General features: G+C 36.6%; 1 protein-coding gene across 3 annotated transcripts in view; it reads left to right on the top strand.

Annotated features, from left to right (window-relative positions):
- The first annotated feature begins 512 nt into the window (after positions 1-512).
- The window catches only part of LOC116305478 (uncharacterized), a 78,439-nt gene continuing 56,883 nt past the window's right edge, over positions 513-22,068 (top strand). For 2 of the 3 annotated variants that reach the window (XM_089038207.1, XM_089038205.1), the window contains exons 1-11: positions 513-654; positions 758-875; positions 958-1,347; positions 1,640-1,903; positions 5,030-5,116; positions 5,450-5,545; positions 5,800-5,865; positions 11,990-12,040; positions 12,385-12,480; positions 14,494-14,580; positions 19,943-19,990. In XM_089038207.1, coding sequence (XP_088894333.1) covers positions 788-875; positions 958-1,347; positions 1,640-1,903; positions 5,030-5,116; positions 5,450-5,545; positions 5,800-5,865; positions 11,990-12,040; positions 12,385-12,480; positions 14,494-14,580; positions 19,943-19,990 — 1,273 coding nt within the window. In that variant the 5' untranslated portion in view covers positions 513-654; positions 758-787. The other variant, XM_089038206.1, reaches the window with a different exon arrangement.

Here is a 22,068-nt window from a genome sequence, read left to right as displayed (position 1 = left end):
AAAACAACTAACGGAAAGAGCGCGCGCTCGTTGACGTCAACTTAAACTGTCTGTCCTCTTATTGATGATAAAAAAAAAAAACCAATCAGTGCGCGAGAAATTTTTAAGTTGTTATTAAAATCTGAATCTAGCGTTCACTCGGGCAACTGGAATACAATCAATGTTTATGTTTAAATATTTTTCGCTTTTCTTTTTGAATTTCAATCTTTTCTAAGGTTGCAAGGTTAAAGGGATGTATAAATTATATTTTATGGCATTTGAATAAAAAAAGAAATAAAATGCATTATCATTAACCACTCCCCTCGTTGACTTTGAAAGTTGTTGTTGCTTCAGATAGTCCTTTGAGTGTTTTATTACCGCCTAGGAAAACTAGGGCTTTAGGAGATAGGGGACATCCGTATTTTACCGCATATTAGAACTGAGCGTTTTAAAAGAAGTTTTATTAATAGAGGTCTTTTTAATAGCAATTGATTTGTTTCTATTAGTATTATTTTATCTTTATTATATTATCTATTGTAATCATCGACGTATGTTCTTTGAAAATAAAGTATCTATTCTATTCTATTCTGACTTCTAACAGGTAGCCCAGGTAAAACGAAGGAAACTGCATTTCAGCATAATTCGTCCACAAGTACTCACTTTTTCAGGCATAATGTAAGGCTATTTCTCTTTCAAACGGGCTTACTTTCGATTACTTTCACCAGTTTATGTCTAACATTTTGCCAAAGTCTTTACATTTCCGAGTTTTTTTTGCCAGAACGTAGACTGAAAGTGCAACAACGACACGATGCGACCAGCGATGCGACTCATCATTTCAGTTTTTTCGGTCTGGGTTTTACTTTTGGTTTTGGTTTTGGGGTACTACTTGCAGTGGGGTAAGTTTAAAAGACAAGTAAGTGATAAAGCTAAGTAGCCATCGATCTATTAACCCAGAAAATTATTTATATTGAATCTTAGAACGTGGCATGCGCAAAGTCTGGTGGTCAGCAAAAGACGAAGTAACAGCCATAGAAGGAGAGTCAACGACATTGGCTTGGTCTATTAACTTAACAGACTCTGACGTTAACGAACATTGGACTTTTGTCAAAATTTTCCACGCAGAAGAACCAAATACGGTGGAACTAGTGACATTCAAGAGAAGAGGGGGAACACTCATCGAAAATCCAAGCTATAACAGTCGTATATCAGACATGACCTTTAGCATCTTCCAGCGTTTCCCTATTGTGACCATACGATTCACAATGGCGAACTTAGTCAGAGCTACGGATATGAAAAGTTACAAAGCTATGGTTGGATTTAATTCTGTTGCTTCTACTTATCCTGGTGTTATTCTTCTGACTATACTAGGTATGCTCCGTTATGTATATGTTAGATTTTTATTGAATTGGATATTTGAATAGGATAGCTCTATCAGCGTTGTAGTGTGCGTTCGCACGTAATCATCATTACGAATATCTTCCCTGCTAGCAGAGCCTATTTACCCGGTTAAAAACCGGTTATAAATTGGATGATTTGGCGCCTGTGCACTTGTCTTTCACTTGTTTTGGTCTTGTTGTCGCAGAGTAATCTTTTAGAGTAGTTACATTCAGTTTCACATCATTCTGATTTTTTAATCCAGATTTTTAATGTTTCCATACAGTCAAACCTCATTCTACCGAATTAAAGATTAAGCCAGAAAAGAACGCTTACTGTCTTGGAGATAAGGTTATTGTCACATGCAAAGCTGATGGTATCCCACCACCACATATCTCTTTGTTCCTTAACGGCAAATCAATTAAAAGTGAAATTACAAGTGTTGCAGTGACTCTATCACTCAATGTCAAGGGAGAGAACAAATTGGACTGTGTACCCATTAATACTGCAGGAATTGGTCAGACGAGAAACGTAAAGCTTGTTGTAAAAGGTAAATTATGATCCTTGTTTAAATACAATTTTTTCGACCTATGTTTATACTTGTCTCGAAGTGTGTTTGTATAAACTGTGTCTTGACGAACAAGGGGCTATTTTGCATGACCATGCGCGAACTGCTGTGCTGTGAGATAGTAATGCAGGCTCAACACAGGGTACCCACGCATTTAGCTTGTAGCAAGATGTCTCGGTGTTCGATTTATTTATTTCTCTTTCTTATAATTTTCACAGTAACTAATCAGCTACATGTAAAATCGGCTAAAAAATGTTCTCAAAGAAACGATTTTTGAATAATAGCTCTAGACATATGATTTATTCATAGGCAAAGCAAGACTATGCCCTTGCAGATAAGTGATAATTGCTCTATTTTCCTCAATTTTTCTAACTAATCAAACACGATAGGTCGAAAGCACAGATAACAAAGACATCACATCAAATGAATTTTGTGTGGTAGTTTCTCTCACAAGTCAGAAAAACACTTGAGAATAAAGACAAACAGATATACAATATAAAATATAAAATATAAGATATAAAATTGGCTGGGATATCGAGAATCCCTTTACCGGCAAGGAAACATATAACTAAAATATGCATTATTTCGGCTCGAGCATTTGAAATTACAGAACGTTTGACCAATTTATAAATGACTATTCAAACAATGTTTACAACATTGATGGGCAAAAAATATAATTCCCGAATTTTCCAGTCAAAGATCCATAAGCAAAACACAATAAACACATTTAGATGTTATCATTTTTGCTTGCAGTACAGTGGTATTTTCAATACTTTTACAAATATTTCAAGGAGAAAAACGCCGAAAAGCTCAAATTATGAATATATGATATGAAAGAAAGGCAAATATTTTCGCATGTCATTGCAGGCGATTTATACACATGACATCGTAATAAAAAAAAGAATAACATAACAGTCACCTTTATAGCAAAGCTGGCATCAAATAGTCTTATTTCTTCAGTAAAACCATAGTTAATTGAAGCTTCTTACGGTGATTCGCTTTATTAACAAGTTCCTACTGTTCTATACAGTACACATGAGCTCAGGTATGGCGTGCATGCGCAGCAAAATGGCCCATTGTTGCCTTGACGTAATGGAAAAACTAAAATCTAAAATATTCACTCCACGAAACTGTTTGTTGAATATTTTGTTTACGCCGTTAAAAGAAAAGCTTTACCAAAATAATTTTGTATGTTCGAAGTTCGGTCTTAGACTTAATCGCGAATCAAATTCTATAACGCAATCATTGTCATGCATTTTCAAAGCATTAGAAAAAGGGAAATTCTAATAGAATGAAAAATATTATTCATCGTGGAAAAGTAATAAATGATACTCATTCATTTGTCTCACGATTGATTGACCGCGACGTTTCGACTGCAAACTGCTAGTGTGTCTCTTATATTCTTGATTTGCACCTACGTCATCAAAAATTTTGCCAGGATTTATATAAAACTAAACTTCTACAGGCCGAAAGAGTAGCCAAAATATATATAACTCAACCAAAAATCTAGCTAAAAGAAGTTTTAGATTCGAAGATACAAGCAATTGATTATGGCCATAATTTAGTTGAAATGTATGGGTCCGCCATCTTTTTGTCTCATTGAGCGACACCAATATGGCGGTCAAATCATGAAGGTTGAAAATAAACATTTCAAATGTTCAATAACAATCATCATAAAAATTAAGTTGCCAATCATCTACTCAGTTAAAAGCGTATTATTCCAATCCAATTTCCCAATTTCGAATGCTATGAAAATGCGTGACAAACACTTTTAACAACACCGCGTTTTAACGACTGTGGATGGTGTGAGTCGTACGCAAGGTATTGGTCTGTGTGGGTGGCTTTCCTGTAGACGCTGGTGGCGAGGCGGCCGTTAGGTTCCCTGTGTACTATGGTGTCGAGAAAGGCGATCTTGTTGTCGATTTCGGTTTCCATGGTAAAACGGATGCTGTTAAGGAACTAAAGTAGGCTGTCTACACTTACTTGTTGGTGATGAAAAAAGATATCTTCGACGTAGCGCTTCCAAACTCTTGGTATAGTAGGAACTCAGGATCACAAGACTGTAGGGCTTGTCCTTCAAAGACTTCCATGAATAAGTTGGCAATGACAGCAGAGACCGGACTACCCATAGCCGCACCCTCTTGTTGTTCATAGATGTTCCGAGATGGTAGGGTGTTATCTGCCTGAAGTCTGTGGAGGGCGGCTGTAAGGCACCCAAGTTCCAAGTTGGTCGACCAAAATGTTTACGAAAGGAGAAAGATGGGCATAAAGGATATTTTTGACAGGTCACGTGACCAGTTTTGTCAAATATCTTCTTAACACAAAACGTTAGCCAACCATTCTCAACGTCAATTGAACGACTTTAATTGAGCACCTACTATTAAAATGAAATTTTATGAAAGTTTCTGAAACTTTCATGGTCACGTGACCTAAATTTTTCCCGTTTATTGGAACCAACTTGTAAAGAACCACGATCTAAGAAAGTTTGAGAAAGCTGGTTATACTTTGAGAAGAAACACCAGAGAAATTATTTTTTAATGGAGAGAATTGGTGCATAACCCAGGCCTTAACATGCTTGAGGAAGAATTCAATTTTAGCAATAATCTCTGCCGCTGGAATCCGAGTAGGAGTTATTGCAAAATTGAGCCCTTTCTTCGGCAATTCTGTCTTAGCTTCGCTTAGGGATCTGGAAGATAAATTTTAGTGAAATAATACGTTTTTATCTAAGTAGATGATTGTTAATTTTATGAAATAAAATATTTAAAATATTGAAGTGCGTGCAATATAAACAAGATTTTCGACTTTCGTGTTTTGGCCTCCATCTTTGGGCTCCTCCGATAGGACACAAAGGTGACGGATCCATACACTTCAACTAAATTCTGGGTAAAATCAAATCGTTCGTATCTCCGTAACTAAAACTTCTTTTAGCTAGAATCTTGGCCGAGTGTTTCAATTTCAGCTGCTCTTTCGGTCTGTGAAGGTTTTGTTGTACTTTGTTTTGAAAATTTAGTTTTATCGCTCTTATGGATGGGTTTACTGGGTGCATGTACTCAACCTTGACATTTGTTTTGAAATTGATAATTAATACTTAGGATATTTCCTCAACAGGCAAAGAGTGGGGTGGCAAGACCGTAGTCATTGCTTTTGGCATCATTGTTACATTAGTGTTGGTTGTTATATACTGCAAACCAAGAGGTGAGGCATCCCAAATTTGTCTTGAAATTGGACACAATGAATAAATCATCAAATATTTGTTGTACTTTCATATGCGCCTTGGTGGATTCTCAAAAACATTGAGAACATTGTATTTACAATATTTAGTCGAAAAAACTATTTTGTCATATTTTTCTTTTCATCGTTGTCCATGCATGTCTGATTACTTTCGTTACAAAATACAACGTTGAATTTATACCCAAAAAGTGTTGATGTTGCGCACAGCTGTTGATGGTGGGTTTATTGCTTGCACTTACTCAACCTTGACATTTGTTTTGATATTGATAATTAATACTTAGGATATTTCCTCAACAGGCAAAGAGTGGGGTGGCAAGACCGTAGTCATTGGTTTTGGCATCATTTGTATGTTAGTGGTGGCTGTTTTGGTTGTTATATACTGCAGTCCAAGAGGTGAGGCATCCCCAAATTTGTCTTGATAGCGGAGCTGCCGCGCGAGCGGAGCACAATGGTATAGAATGTGGTAAACTATCCAACTCCTGAAGTTTTGTGGTCATCGCATGGGAACCCTGTGCGTAACGCTAAAAGTGTCGCCCGCCCGGTGTACCTCGCGTTTCTGATTGGTCGGCTTTCAAATCACACGTCACTTGGACCATGACGACTTTTTTACGAGCTTTTTAACCATAATTTTGTTGTAAAAATTGTAGAAACGAAACAAAAAATTATGGAAGAAGTCATGGAAGAAAAGAATTCGCCACAGTGTGAAGATAGAGGTTAGGACATTTTCTATTTTGTTTTATTTAGTGCAGATAACATAGCTACAATATTACCGGAAAGCGAGCAACAAACTAGCATGAAGAACGAGCGAAAAAAGCGTACTCGTTTTGTTATTATGGTAAGAGTACTCGTAGTTAAACAGGGAGCCCGGCTTTGGAATTTGTATATGAATAAGAATGAGATTTGAAACAAGACGCTGATACGTTGAATTTCCGGTAATCGTACTATCGGTAACTTGATAGCAGATTAACGTAACGTATCAGTGTAACGCACGCCCTTGTTTCAGCCCTTCTCTCTTTCTTACCATTTACTAGGGCGTGCGTTACACTAACAAGTTAAATTTGAATAAAAAGCTGCTCTCAAGTTACTTACGTTAATCTGCTATCAAGTTACTGGTAGTACGATTCCCGGACATTCAACGTATCACCATGGCTGTAGGAGAATATTTGGTTTGTGACGGGGAAAATGCTTGTTAGTAGACCGAATAAATCATTAATTACTCACTTGGATCTGTCCATCCGTGTTTTATTACTCGGGCTTTCAAAGAAATGCCCGAGGTATAAATTGGGCTTTTTTTGCGTTCAGTCACAAATCGCAGTTGCGTTCTATGCGCGTGCGTAGTATGCGCCACATAAGCACATGGTCGAGCAATGGCGGATTTTTTCAAGGTTTCGTCGCTGACTAAGACTCCATATACAATGGAGTCTAACGCGCTCAAAACACATACAAATGCATACATTTTTTCGCGGTAGATCCACACTAAAAGATGTCGAGCGTTTTCGGAACGGATCGGTCCGCGAAGTTTACGAGAGATCATGATCAAATTACGAGCGAACGCTTGAGAGTGAACCTTTTATCGTGAATCATGCTATATCAAATGAGCTATCTATCGATAATCATGCTATACCAAATCAGTTATTTCATGTAAACCTACGTAGACGTGATCGTGAACCCAGCAGAATACCAGTATGAACTCTGAAAAGTCTGAGAAACAAAAGCAGAAAGCTGAGAGTTTATCTTCAAACGTATTCGTCCAAGTATACCGAAGTCCTCCAAGCTTCATTGTTATGGAAGGTTAGAAAGCTTACAAAAAATGAATGTAAGCTGAATACTAAGAGAATAAGCTTAAATAAAGTCACACAATATGAAAAGAAGCTTTTGTTTAATTGCTCTAGCAGGGTTTATGAAGGGATAATGAAGTTGAAATATCATAGAGCTAGTCGGTATTTATCATCTTGTAACAGTTTGATGTCTCTACAAGACTAAGACCCATATAACAAATTATTGTAAATTTAAACTGAGTACAGACATAGAGAAGAACCCTGGTCCTGCTCCAATGTACATTGACCCTAGCAAAACAATAATAGCACCATATAGCCAAGGTAATGAACTGGTATTTGGACAAAATTCAGGACAACAGTGTTGCAATGAATGAGTTTGTGCTCTTTGATTTACAATAACAAGCAAGGAGTTAATTTTACCAATGACCTCATGTTAATTATGGATATTGGAAATCAGTTGTATTCAAGTTTATCTCAATTAGCCAGACAGTCCTTTTTAATGCAGTCAGAACTACCACCAATGCTAAATGTGTTTGACACTGACTATGAACTGCAATACAGTGAAAGCTACACTGGTACTATACATCAAGAGGCTGCCATAGAAGGATATCAGTACTGTACTTCTTTGCAAAGTGCCTTTGAATCACTTATAGCTGAAAACTAAACCAATTTTGTGTCAACAATAGGAAGTACTGCAGTTGCTATCTATTGTAATGATAATAGGGGGGTTCAAAATATTTGATTCTCATGCAAGAGATTTATATGGGATAAGTCATGCCCAAGGTACATGTGTGCTGCTTGAAGTATTGTCTGGTAAAAAATCGTGATTGCCTTCCCTCAACATTTTTAGCGCGTGTGATTTACAAGGACAAATATCTTTTCGAAAGTCTAACAGACATTGCACCATCTAAAAGGATGACAATGTTCACGAAGAATTCTTTCGATTTTCTGCTTTTAATTTAATTTTTCTGCTTTTAATTTACTTTTAAAACTAGCTAATGAACCAGATTTTCTTAATTCCTGGGGTATGTCATTCCATAATTTAGCACCACTGTAACTGAATGCACGTTTTAAATAATCAGTACGTGGTTTGGGAATGTAAAGTTTGTTTTCTTGGTCACGTAAGTTGTAAGTCGTCCTGAGAGGTAAAAATATACAGTCAATTAAAAAAATGTTGTCGACCAACTCAAGCCTACGCGACTGGACCGAAAAGAACTCTGGGTAGCAATCATTGAAGCCGAATTGACTCCATAGTTTTATCTGACTAGTTATGCCTGGTTTACAGCACGAACCTTCGTAGGCGAGCGGGAAGTGTTGAAGGAGACGTTTTTTTAATGCCTCCATATTTTCGAAATTGTGAACTGAATCATAACTACTTTGTTTTTCTTTCACTAAACCCAAAGACATGCATTTGATGGATTGTTTCTCGCCATTATTATCTTATAACTAGCGGGAACAATTAATTCAAAACGAATATTTAACCGCTTCAATGATTTTTACCCATATTTCTTTCGGTCCAGTCGCGTAGGCTTGAGCCGGTTGACGACAACGTTTTTTGAATTGACTGTATCTTTTAAGTACACTGGAGTAAGCTCATGCATTGTTTTAAACATGGTTATTGCCTTGAGCTTTTAATTTCCGGCGTGTATGAAGATTATCCCATTGTAGGGCCCGAAGAAGAGTAGTTGAACTAGTTTCATAATTGCTTTTAGTGATCACCCTGGCAGCACGATTTTGCAGTTTTTGTAGTTTGTCAGACAAGCGGTTACTTAACCCATCCCACACTGTACTGCAATAATCAAAGTGTGGTTGGATTAAGGCCTTATATATTGTTACTGCAGTATCTGCAGTATAAAGAAATAGATGGTCGAACTCTTCTTAGAGCACCAATCCCTGATGCGATTCTCTTTGATATTTCGCCAACACTGAGAGCTGTTAGAGCTCTAACTGCACCCCCGAATTTTATTTAAACTATGTCCTTCCTTGGGAGGATCTTCCTGTATACGTGAATTTTTTATGAATCACACCTCCTATACGTAATATAGTTAGGTTTAAATACAGTATTTTTTAACTTTATTGTAAAACTCCCTGAAGAAGTCTATAGAGTTAGACGAAACGTGACGGAGAAAATAAAAAGTTTTACAATCTATCATCCGTGGTGCTCCTCACTAGTCTCCCTGAAAAAAATTGGATGGGGCTATTTTGGCTATCGTTTTCAAAACAGCCCCTTCAGGGCTAATTTAGCCCTTCTGCTAAAAGGGCTGATTTGGACTTTGGGGCTGAATCAGCTCGATCGAATTTACAGTACAGATAGGCCAATATTAGTATCATCGGCAAATATGTTCGTTTTGGCTACGGTAAGACAGTTTGGTAAATCATTAATATATACTAAGATAGAAGAGGACCGATTATACTCCCTTGGGGAACACCAAGAGTTAGTTGGCGTGAAACTGAGAGCGTGCCATTCACGAGGCACTTTCGACTACGATCACTTAAGTAGGATTGGAACCACGCAAGGGCATTTCGATCCAAGCCATAGTTACACAGCTTACGCATAAGAATCTCATGGTCAGTGGTATCAAAAGCCTTTTTGAGGTCGATAAAGATAATTCCGTTAATGAGGCCATTATCGATATTAATTGACCAGGTATTTATTGCTTCAAGTAGTGCTGTAAGGGTACTATGAAGAGACCGAAATCCCGCTTGGCAGTTTGATAGTAATCTATTTTCGTTTAAAAATAAATATAAATATATATTCGATTCTAACCGCCATCTTTGTTTTCTAATGAGCCCGCTATATTTTATTATGAAAAACCGCAAATAAGTCATTAAAACAGGGAGCCCAGTTTCTGTTGTATTTTCTTTTTACCAAAAATTAAGATGGTATAGGCCCAAAGTGGGCGTTGCCGCCCTCTCAACCAATGAGATGTATGGATTTTAAACCCCGTGTTCACTTTGAATTGCTTTGAGCTCGATGCCAGTTGTTTCGTCAATATACGGCCTCGTTTCAGTTTTACGGGTCCAAAGTTCGTTTTGTGAACTCCTTGTCGTCAATTAAAACGTTCTCGACCCCAATACAAGCATTGCTTTTTATCTTATATTATTACTTTAATGGCTGTCAATAAAACGTTTCTTCTTAGAAAGAATTAAACAAGTTTACTGCTGAGCATTTCAAAAGAATGTTTTAGTGCATGGATTAGAATATGGCGAGCTAACATGGGCGCTAACATCATTTGTTTACTGTTTTGATAATATAGACGGTTCAGCTTTAAATAAATCGGAAATCCAAATACTGCTATGCATTTTACTTAGTACAAGTAAAACATTGGACCCTAACGAACTTTTCATGGCTGTAAGAAGTATCTAAAATAAGAGGTTTCATAGTAACTCTACCCATTTTAAATCAAAATATTTTTTAAACGGCGATACCTGTTACTTAAGGTGGAACCAAACTAATAGCGCAGCGCACTGATTCTAAAAATAGCTTAAAGATTCAGACAAACATTGCATTCTGTTTAACCGCATAATACGAACCGATTTTATTATTTTTACTTAAAGTTACAATAACAACCCATGTAAACTAAGATCAACTGCGATCGGCTGTGAAAATTATCTGCTGAAAGTAAACTTGTAAGTTTGTTTGTCCGAATTTCGCCTTTGTCTTCGTTTTGATGACGTCACGGTTGCGCTGCGCTATTGAGAGCGAATTTCGGACAATCAGTTATACTCGCTCGCTTCGCAAAACTAGTGCGTCAATTTAACTGTATTTTTCATATAAAGTGCATGAATTATCCTAGATTCTAACAGTGTATTTTATTTTAAGATTTTTATTTAAAGAGCTCACCCCGCTAGAAATAATTAATTCAATATCGGTCGGCAACAACGCTCTCGGACATTCCACAATGTTAACTTCGGGAAAGGTTCGGCAGAATATCTGCATAAACACAATGACATTGAAGGTGTGTCGTTATGCAAATATTCTGCCGAACTTAACCATGTGAAACGACCGAGAGCGTTGTTCTCGACCGACGAGGTGAGTTCTTTAGGTACACCTCAATTTAAAAAACGTTTTCTCCAAACTTTGGATAGGACAAGCTGTAGAAATTTCACTACCATCTAGATATAGCTCTGGTCTATTGATGTAGGAAGTTTGAAGAAAAAACTTGGAGCCGGTTTGAAGGAAACGGCGAAAATGTGATTTTTAGCAAAACTCTCATATTTGAGGTTTACAACGACAATTAGTAAAAAAACATTTAATCAATGAGTTTTTAATATTTGATGCTGATTTTTCGTAAGGCTCATCCGCAATACTTAGAAATAGATATGTGAAAACTTCAAGGCAATCCATTCAATGGTGGTGTTTCTAAAACGCGATGTTTAATATGCTCCAAATTTTGGATCGAATTTTCAAGCGGCCTCATAACCTTTTTTTCTGCCCAAGACTTTCCATCCAAATTTATACACAGGCTGTAATGGTACTAGATGAAAAGATTCTGAAAATTTCAGAAAAATCGTACCTGAGGATGAGGATAAAAAAGCCAAAAACTAAAAATGGCACTGTTTGATTTTCGGCCGTAATAGGCTAAGCATTTAAAAAATCTTAAAATAAAATGCACTGTTAGAATCTAAGATAATCAAAGCACATTATACGAAAAATCCAGTTACATTGACGCACTAGTTTTCCGAAGCGAGCGAGAATAAAATTGTCCAAATTTCGCTCTGAATTAGTTTGTTTCCACCTAAGCCGAACAACCTCTGTAAAGTGAAGGTGCTACGGTACCCTTGGCTTTGCCGCCTAATATGTATTGGCTCGTTTATCGAACTAATTACCGTGCTAATGTGTTTTGGGTGCAAAACCTTTCCTTGGTATAAATTCTCATCCAAATTATCCAATTCCAAGTGCTGCTTCTTAAATATTAGTCAGTCAAAAACAGAGAAACTATTGCGTGAAACAAAGAGATGAGGTAGTCTCAAAAATCTGCCATAAGTGGCATTCTTCGTTAAGGATACAATGCGGCTCAGTGTTATTGTTAAACCAAGTTATCCTTTTTTATCTTAGATACGAGAATGGCTTCTTTTCTAATGCCATCCTCAGCAAGTCCAATGAAGGGTAAGTCTCTACAGCACCTTCTTTTATTTGAATCATTCCTGCATGAGTCGGCAAAATTTAACAACTCGGAAGAAACCACAGGCTTACCATTTTGTGTCAGTGTTGGTTGGGAATCCTGTGGCGATTTTAACGGCTTATTATTATCTCAAATAAGTGCAGCTAATCCCGAATACAATATTTTCAGTATTGATTCTACATAAAGTGAATAATTGAATGGTGAAATAATGTATTTTTTGTAAAAATTTAGTTTTATCGCTCTTATGGATGGGTTTACTGGGTGCATGTACTCAACCTTGACATTTGTTTTGAAATTGATAATTAATACTTAGGATATTCCTCAACAGGCAAAGAGTGGGGTGACAAGCTCGTAGTCATTGGTTTTGGCATCATTTGTATGTTAGTGGTGGCTGTTTTGGTTGTCATGTGTCGCAAACTAATAGGTGAGACATCCCATTCATTGGACTCAATGAATAACTTTAATTATCATATGACCCGTACGGCCCTGCTCGCGCGCTCTAATAAAACCATTGGAAAAAGTCACGTGATGGCGGCCGAACGGTTTGACGTAAGCGGGCCGGAAAAACCCGTCCGGCCCTGCTCGAATCCGCGCGCTTTCTTTTTCTGCGCTGCGCTCGGTCCGTACGACATGACCTCGAGCCAAATATTTTCCCGTACAGCCCTCCCACTCAGTCAATAAGTACATAATATTTGTTGTACTTTCATACGTATCAAAGATTGGCCTATTGTTCGGTTGCAATTTTGAAGTGCCAATTCATTTAAGAGACCGCAATTGAAATCTGCAGTGGACTAATATCCGCTATTGTTTGAGTTCACTGAGGTAATTTGGAATAAATTAGCAAGTGCCAACATTAAAAGCCGATTCTCACCTGAAGGAGACCTTGCGTCGGATGAGTAGTCTATATGAGTAGTTAATATCCTATTCTTTGTTAATAAACCTTGACTTTTACTTTTTACTTAATCTATAAGCTTTCCAATGAAGTCAATTTTGTTTTCAAAACTGTTATCTAGAACAGAAATTAAGTGAAGTCATTTTGGTGGTTCTCGACTTATAAACAAACTTTGGCGTCATTCCACTTCATGTCAGTTATTACTAAAAACTTTTTTCCAACTCATTTCGAAACACCAGAAATATCATATTCTTTTTGGCATCATTGTTACGTTAGTGTTGGTTGTTATACAGTCATTTGACTAAACGTTGTCGTTTTGATCGGCTTCATCCCTACGCGCGCCTAGACCGAACAGGATCATGGGGATAATTAATTCACAGTTACTAGCTGCCGCATATGTCTTGAGCTCGTCTTGAGCTCGCTGTTTTCGATCCCATTTAATTTGCTAAAACCATGCCTCGAGCATACAGCGAGGATTTAAACTGGCGAACAGTTTGGATGACGCAATTCAAGTTCTGGGTAATTTACCCGTTATCCTTTTCGGTCTAGGCGCGTAGGGATGATCCGAATAACGACAACGTTTAGTCAAAGGACTGTATACTGCAAACCAAGAGGTGAGGCATCCCAAATTTGTCTTGAAATTGGACACAATGAATAACTCATAGAATATTTCTTGTACTTTCATATGCGCCTTGGTGGATTCTCAAAAACATTGAGAACATTGTATTTACAATATTTAGTCGAAAAAACTATTTTGCCATATCTTTCTTTTCATCGTTGTCCATGCATTTCTGATTACTTTCGTTACAAAATACAACGTTGAATTTATACCCAAAAAGTGTTGATGCTCTGTAAAGTGAAGGTGCTACGGTACCCTTGGCTTTGCCGCCTAATATGTATTGGCTCGTTTATCCAACTAATTTCAGTGCTAATGTGTCATTGGTGCAAAACCTTTCCTTGGTATAAAATTGTCATCCAAAATATCCAAATCCAAGCGCTACTTCTAAAATATTATTCAGTCAAAGACAGAGAAACTATTGCGTGCAACAAAGAGATGAGGTAGTCTCAAAAATCTGCCATAAGTGATATCCTTCGATAAAGATACAGTGCGGCTCAGTGATATTGTTAAACCACATCTTAGACCCGATAAAGGCTTCTTATCTAATGCCATCTTCAGCAAGTCCAATGAAGGGTAAGTCTCTACAGCACCTTCTTTTATTTGAATCATTCCTGCATGAGTCGGCAAAATTTAACAACTCGGAAGAAACCACAGGCTTGCCATTTTGTGTCAGTGTTGGTTGGGCATCCTGTTGCGATTTTTTAAAATTAAAACGGCTTATTATTATTACAAATAAGTGCAGCTAATCCCTAATACAATACTTTCAGTATTGATTCTACATGAAGTGAATAGTTGAATGGTGAAATATTGTATTGTTTTGAAAATTGAGTTTTATCGCTCTTATGGATGGGTTTACTGGGTGCACGTACTCAACCTTGACATTTGTTTTGAAATTGATAATTAATACTTAGGATATTCCTCAACAGGCAAAGAGTGGGGTGGCAAGACCGTAGTCATTGCTTTTGGCATCATTGTTACATTAGTGTTGGTTGTTATATACTGCAAAACAAAAGGTGAGGCATCCCAAATTTGTCTTGAAATTGGACTCAATGAATGACTTATCAAATATTTGTTGTACTTTCATATGCGCCTTGGTGGATTCTCAAAAACATTGAGAACATTGTATTTACAATATCTAGCCGAAAAAAACTATTTTGCCATATCTTTCTTTTCATCGTTGTCCATGCATGTCTGATTACTTTCGTTACAAAATACAACGTTGAATTTATACCCAAAAAGTGTTGATGCTCTGTAAAGTGAAGGTGCTACGGTACCCTTGGCTTTGCCGCCTAATATGTATTGGCTCGTTTATCCAACTAATTTCCGTCCACTGACATTTCGTTTTCGATTGTTAATACTTCTGTAGCAGAAGTGTTAAGTCTGATGCAAAATGTGGTAGACACTTCTAAAGCATGTGGACACGAAAATCTAGGCAATAAAACTATCAAAATGTGTTGTGAAGGCATCGCCGGTTCATTTACGAATTTGTGTAATCTAAGTTTTGAAATTGTAGAATTTCCGAATGAATGGAAAAAAGCTATTGTCATTCCGCTTTTCAAGAAAAGTGACAATTCACTTAAAGAAAATTACAGACCCGTGTCATTACTTGACTCACTATCTAAATTCTGGAAAAAATAGTTTTTGTCAGATTATACTCTTTCCTAAACTGTATTGATTTCTTCTCAACTTTTCAATCAGGATTCAGACCTGACGATGGTACTGTATATCAATAAACGCTCATAGTTCATCAAATATATGAAGCACTAGAAAAGGGAAAGGAGGTTCGCATGGTATTTCTAGATTTAAGCAAAACCTTCGACAGAGTTTCGCATAATTAAGGGTCTAATTCACAAACTAAGTAGCATCGGTCAAAGGTCCTATGTTTAGTTGGTTTCACAGCTATCTTTCTAATAGGCAGCAAAGGGTCGTTTTAGATGGACAAGGTTTAAACTGGTCTGGCGTAAACGCTGGAGTACCACGAGGCTCAGTACTTGTCTGGCGTAAACGCTGGAGTACCACAAGGCTCAGTACTTGGGCCCTTGCTCTTTCTCATCTCCATTAATGCCGGATATATGTGATAACATTCAGTCTAAATGTTTTTGTACGCAGACGACACGTCATTGTTCGAAATAGCTGACGATCCCATAATGTGTTCGCAAAAGTTGAACAGCGACTTAAATATCATAAATTAATGGTGTAACACTTGGCTAATAATGAAGATGAATACGTCTAAATCTGAAGCTATAACATTTTCAGTTAAAAATGTGAAACCATTTCATCCCACTCTCTATTTTGAAGACACTCCTATTTGTGAGGTCAGCTGTCATACACACCTTGGTCTAACCCTATCACATGACCTCTCGTGGAGGGAACATATATTATCATCACACCAAAAAGCAAGTAAGGCTCTGAATATGTTTAAAGGTCTTAAATACAAGCTAAACCGTTCAACACTGATTATTCTGTACAAGAGTCTTATTAGGCCTTTAATGGAAAATGCTGATTTTATATGGGATGGGTGCAACGAGGTGGAAAGTGACTTACTGGAGAGCATTCAATACGAGGCAGCTTGTGTTGTAACTGGTGCTATAAAAGGAACAAGTAAATTGAAACTTTTTGGTGAACTATGCTGGGAAGATCTTAAAATGAGGTTTTTTCACAAGTTGACTTTATTTTACAAAAAACCGATTCCAAAGTATTTTGGGATTTTCCATTTTAGAAAATAATGAATTAGAATGGTTTTATTAGCCAAACTAGCATGCCAATGGATGAACTGCCATTCGTTGTTTATTAATTTTTATAAACACTAGCAAACTTCAGCGAAAATTTCATTTCTTTGGTTCAAAAACCTAAGAAAGGGACTTTGAAAACTACTTCAATAAATAGGCAATACGCAAGTATGGTTCTCCTTTACTTTAATCAACACGCAAAATATCTGTGTTTACAATATGTACATGATGAAGGCATGGATAAGGATAAACAAAATGAATGGTTTTTCAGTGATCGCTTGCCATGGTTATTACAAAACAGTGTGAGAAGACACGGTTCAGTGTTTTTTGTAAATGCAATGTTAAAACTGGCTTAAAATTAACACTTTTAATCCTTCACGTCCATCTGTATGCTTTTTTATTACTAAACAAGCTGTATAAATTCTCCTATACAAGCTATTTGGCATTATATGATAAATTTTACCACCACATGGCTCAAAATGTTTGAGCATACTCAAGGCATCATTAAATTAAGACAGAAATACAATGTATATCCATGGGAATGCTTAAAATTTTTGAGCATACTCAAGGTACCATAGAATTGAGATAAAAATACCATGTATGTCCATGGGAATGCTCAAAATTTTTGAGCATACTCAAGGCAAACAAATTACTTATGTATTTGGATGTTTACGAAAATTACGCTTTGAATTCCTAGTTATTTTTACTTGAAAAACGAAAGATAAGTACAGATAATCCAATAAAATATCAGGTTTAGTGAAATTTACCTTGGATGTCTTTCATTAAAATCCAAATTTTGAAGATTTCCGAACTTTTTAAGGACAAATCAACATTGCAAAACAGACTTTAAACTGGTTTTTAAAAAATGGTAAGCAAAATTTAATCCTACTTTTACTTCTTTTTTACATAAAGATATTTGGTTATCTATATGAAGAGTCTTGTTTTTACATGGGGCGTATTTTTACCGCAATGAAAGTAGAAAAAAAGAAATGTCCCTGAGATAAAACAATAATAAAATTCCTCCGAAACTTTCTCCAATAATAGTTGAGTTATGATCTGGAAGTTTCTTGTTTTAAGTTCAATGATATTCGCTTTGTTTACATCCTCAAATGTAGCACAAAACCAGTTTTTTTGTTATGACTTTGCCACTTGAACTCCTTCATACTTCCTTCTATCGATAATGATGATTTTTGAACCAAAACTTTCCAGTAATCACTCGTAGTAGTTTTGAAACTTCGTTGCACAGTTTTTAGTTTGAATGTCTTCAACTCAAAAACCAGTTTTTATCAGTCGTTTGAGTTCGTGAGCCTGTCGCAGCTTTTGATTGGCTAAAGAACAAAATCTAGTAAAACTGGTTTTCCTTGAATTCGTGATCGACCTCTGATCGACGTTGCATCCGCTGCAAAGTAAGTGATGACTGAATCGTTGAAAATTAGCTGCAAAATGCAGCGTTTTTCAATACTTGAAAGCTACTTTAATCGTAAAATTGAATTCGTGACATTAACCAGAAGCAAAAGAAGGCCTTATCAAGCAAATTGAATGGAATACCAGTGAAATATAATCATTTGAAAAGGAAGATCTTCGTTCAGCCCGCATGCATAGTAAAGTAAAACAAAGGTGTGTTTTTCTCAATGGTTAAATAAGACGGAATTGTTTTAAAGATATCCTTTTTTGAATAAAAGAATTTAGTTGGGCAGTAGTGCTGCACTTCGGAAATCTACAAGTTCTTGAGAGAAACGTTTTTTAGTTTAATTTAGCTTACTATTTAACCTGGAGATTTACCTTATTAGCATTTGAGTGTTTTATATTACACTTTTCAATTTACTCCTGCTTTTTGTGTTTTACTCAATAAATGTTCACCTTTTCATATCATTGTAGTGCATGTTTTAATATTTTAAGCTAGTGAAACCAGTAAATTGATAATTGAGGTTGTTTTTCCAGCATTTTCCGGTGGAATCTTAACTAGTCCATGTAAAAGTTGAAAAAGCCGTGGAAGGGTCTAACATCAATAATAGTTTATCCATATAAAAGTTTACTTTCTAAACCTTTTATTTTAAAATGCTTGGTCATTCTTTCAGTTCCACCAGAGTGCTCAAAATTTTTGAGCATTTTCGTGGACAGAATGACAAGAAGCATACCTTCCATCAGAGTGCTCAAAATTTTTGAGCATTGCCGTGGACAGAATGACCGAAGCATGACCTTCCATCAGAGTGCTCAAAATTTTTGAGCATTGTCGTGGACAAACGGATGACAAGAAACATAACTTCCACCAGAATGCTTCATTTTTTTTCAATAAAAACTACTCAAATGAAATTTCAAATGACATGATGGAGATAATACCTAAAGTTTTTGTTTCAAAATGAAGTGCAAAAAGATTTGTACTGAAAAATCAACCAAAAAATTCAATTTGATTGCCATGGTTAACATAAACCTGCGATGATGATAACCAATCGCTGCTAATTTTCTAAAATGGAAAATCCCAAAATACTTTGGAACCGGTTAAAATGTTAAATCATTTAACCCCTTCTTATCTTATCAAGCTTCTTCCACTGAAAGTTGGTCAAAAATCGAGATATTCTTTGAGATCTAAAGAAGATTTTTCCTTAATTCAAACACGCACCATCAATTATATCGGATTGGAATCGATTAGACACCTCGAGACACCACTCTGCGCACTTGCTGTTCAAGCAAAGAGTTTAAATTCAAGCTACGTGATACGTTTTGTACAAAATACAATCGACTATATAATGCCACACTCAGTAGAAAATCCTCTATTTTGCACGCCAGGCTTCGACTAGGTCATTATATTGTGCATTAAATCAACATCTATTTACAATTTCGTGCAAACCGTCACCACTCTGTGATTGTAATGATGTATCTGTTGAGTCAATATCTCATTATTTCTTACATTGTGCTCGATATGCCGCTCAACGTCGAGCTTTGTTTTCACTTTCCGCACAGCTTTTCGAACAGCCTGTATCAGATACTGATAAGGTTTATTTCTTTTTAAATGGTTATCCAAATTTGACCTTGAAACAAAACCAACAGTTGTTCTACTATGTTCAAAAATTTATAACAGACACCAAAAGATTCACTTAGAGCAAACTATTCAAATTGTTTTGCGATTTTGTTTTTCCTTAAGTTTATTTTCATTGTGCATGTCGTGTTATTATGCATTTTTTCTTAATTTATGTATTTTTGTAATATAATCTGTAATAAAAATATTGTAAATTAAATATGTGTAATCTCCCTGGATGAGCTTTAAGCTTTTGGAGAAAATGCAGAGAATAAATATGTTTAAATAAAAAACCAAAAGTGTTGATGTTGCGCACGCAAACTTCTGTAAAGTGAAGATGCTACGGTACCCTTGGCTTTGCCGCCTAATATGTATTGGCTCGTTTATCCAACTAATTTCAGTGCTAATGTGTCATTGGTGCAAAACCTTTCCTTGGTATAAAATTGTCATCCAAAATATCCAAATCCAAGCGCTACTTCTAAAATATTATTCAGTCAAAGACAGAGAAACTATTGCGTGCAACAAAGAGATGAGGTAGTCTCAAAAATCTGCCATAAGTGATATCCTTCGTTAAAGATACAGTGCGGCTCAGTGATATTGTTAAACCAAGTTATCCCATTTTTATCTTAGATCCGACAGTGGCTTCTGATCAAATGTCATCTTCAGCACGTCCACGGGGTAAGTCTCTACAGCACCTTCTTTTATTTGAGCCATTACTGCATGAGTCGGCAAAATTTAACAACTCGGAAGAAACCACAGGCTTACCATTTTGTGTCAGTGTTGGTTGGGCATCCTGTTGCGATTTTTTAAAATTAAAACGGCTTATTATTATTACAAATAAGTGCTGCTGATCCCTAATATAATACTTTCAGTATTGATTCTATATAAAGTGAATAGTTGATTGATCGAACTAACTTCCGTGCTAATGTGTTATTGGTGCAAAACGTTTCCTTGTATGAAATTGTCATCCAAAATATCCAAATGCAAGCGCTGCTTCTTAAATATTAGTCAGTCAAAAACAGAGAAACTATTGCAGTAGTATACAAACACCGGTTCTGCATCAGGATCAGGCGGATTCATTGCGGACAATCGATTAGATCCGGATTTTCCACTCGGTCGCCTTCGGATCTTGGATTTCGGATTCATAGGGGTTTTGATATCATCTTCTATTTTTAGATTGATAGAGGATGACATCATGATTATTATTCAAGGCAGGATGAGGGAATTTTCTCTCTCATCGTATTCAATTTGCGTGACAGCTCGATTTGTTATTCCTAATTTATTGTATGTCTACGGATTGTTTTTTTGTTCTCATTATCTTCTCATCTGTCTGATTGCCAGTTGGATTCACCTCAGTGCAACTGTCGCTGTGATATATGCAAATAATGAATAAACGTCATGCATCATGAGAAGTTTGATTATATTACATTTATTTCGATTCGTGAGAAATGTTTGACAATATTTTAGTCATACTCGAAATTTTCTAAGTCGCCCAAAATCGTAAATTATGGCCTCGATTCTGCAGTTTGCTATTTCTCTGGTCGGGTAGAAGATCATGCAGACAATGATTATCATCAGACGTGAATTTGTTAAACTTGCTTAAGTGTTCATCATATTATGTGTAACATATTGTCGAGGTTCGCTGAATGCAGTAAATATTGACCACAAGTGTTTTTCACTCAAGTTTCTTTATTTTGCATATTTCGACAGTACAATTTAATAATGTTCCCAGTTGGCTAAAAAAGGAAAGTAGTCAAGGTTCATTCCATGGTTTTCCTCTTCATCCATTTCTTCGCTCTCTTGACGTGGTACGATCAGTTTCAATTTCTTTGATTTTAATGATATCCGGTGAATCGAATCGCAGTCGTTACAGCAGTGAAACGTTTTCTTTGTGTTCTGTTGATTCGCAGGGAACACGCTCGCACAAATGTCACACCGGACAACCTCGTTCATGTTCCTTGAGTAGTGACCTTCGTGCCAATGACAAGTTGGACACCGCACTATAAAAATCTTTGAAAACTGCCGGGGTTCTTGACAAACGTGACACTTGTTTTGCTCCTGTTCATCATAATCCAATTCCTCGTCCATACTCTCTCCTTCCTCTTCATCCTCCTCCTCCTCATCATCATCATCATCCTCATCCTCATCCTCATCATTACCATCTTCGTCATAAACGGTATTTTCTTCCTCCTGCTCTTCTTCGTTTTCTTGGTCATCAGTTGACTGACTTTCAGTCTCACTCTCATCCGTGTCTTCATCTTCCGGTTGCGTAGCAACAAGATCTACCAACAATTTTTGATTGCTGATGAGATGTTTGTTGACCCCAAGTTCTACTAATCCATTGGTAAACGTTATTAAACCTCTAGGTGTTCTGACATCTGGGTTGTAAGGCAGTAAAGCATACTCAATTAGTTCCTTCATGTTGGTTAATGGAATTCTTCGTTGTTGAAAAATCATTTCTCCGTGTGAATTCCAATACAAAATGTCCTTAGAAGCGGCCATGCTGTGAAGTAAATTTAGGGCCTTCTCCCTCGGTAGGTTTTTAGGAAGCTGTTGTACCATCTGATCAATTTCATTATCCAAAGGCTCCTCCTCAGTAAAGGTCTCGGAGTCTGATACTTCTTCCTCAGAATCCTCAACCCACTTTCTCTTCATGATGATCACCGAAGTCTTAACAAGGTGCAAATGAATTTTGCGGGATTGCGAAGGGCTATTTATACCAGGAAAAGACTCAAACCCGACATCAACGGCGATGC

The sequence above is a fragment of the Actinia tenebrosa genome, unplaced genomic scaffold (assembly GCF_029948245.1).
Source record: "Actinia tenebrosa isolate PJP-AT-01 unplaced genomic scaffold, QUT_ActTen_1.0 PGA_scaffold5__44_contigs__length_20552954, whole genome shotgun sequence".
NCBI classification, from domain to species: Eukaryota; Metazoa; Cnidaria; class Anthozoa; order Actiniaria; family Actiniidae; genus Actinia; species Actinia tenebrosa.
This window is presented reverse-complemented; position numbering and strand designations above follow the sequence as displayed.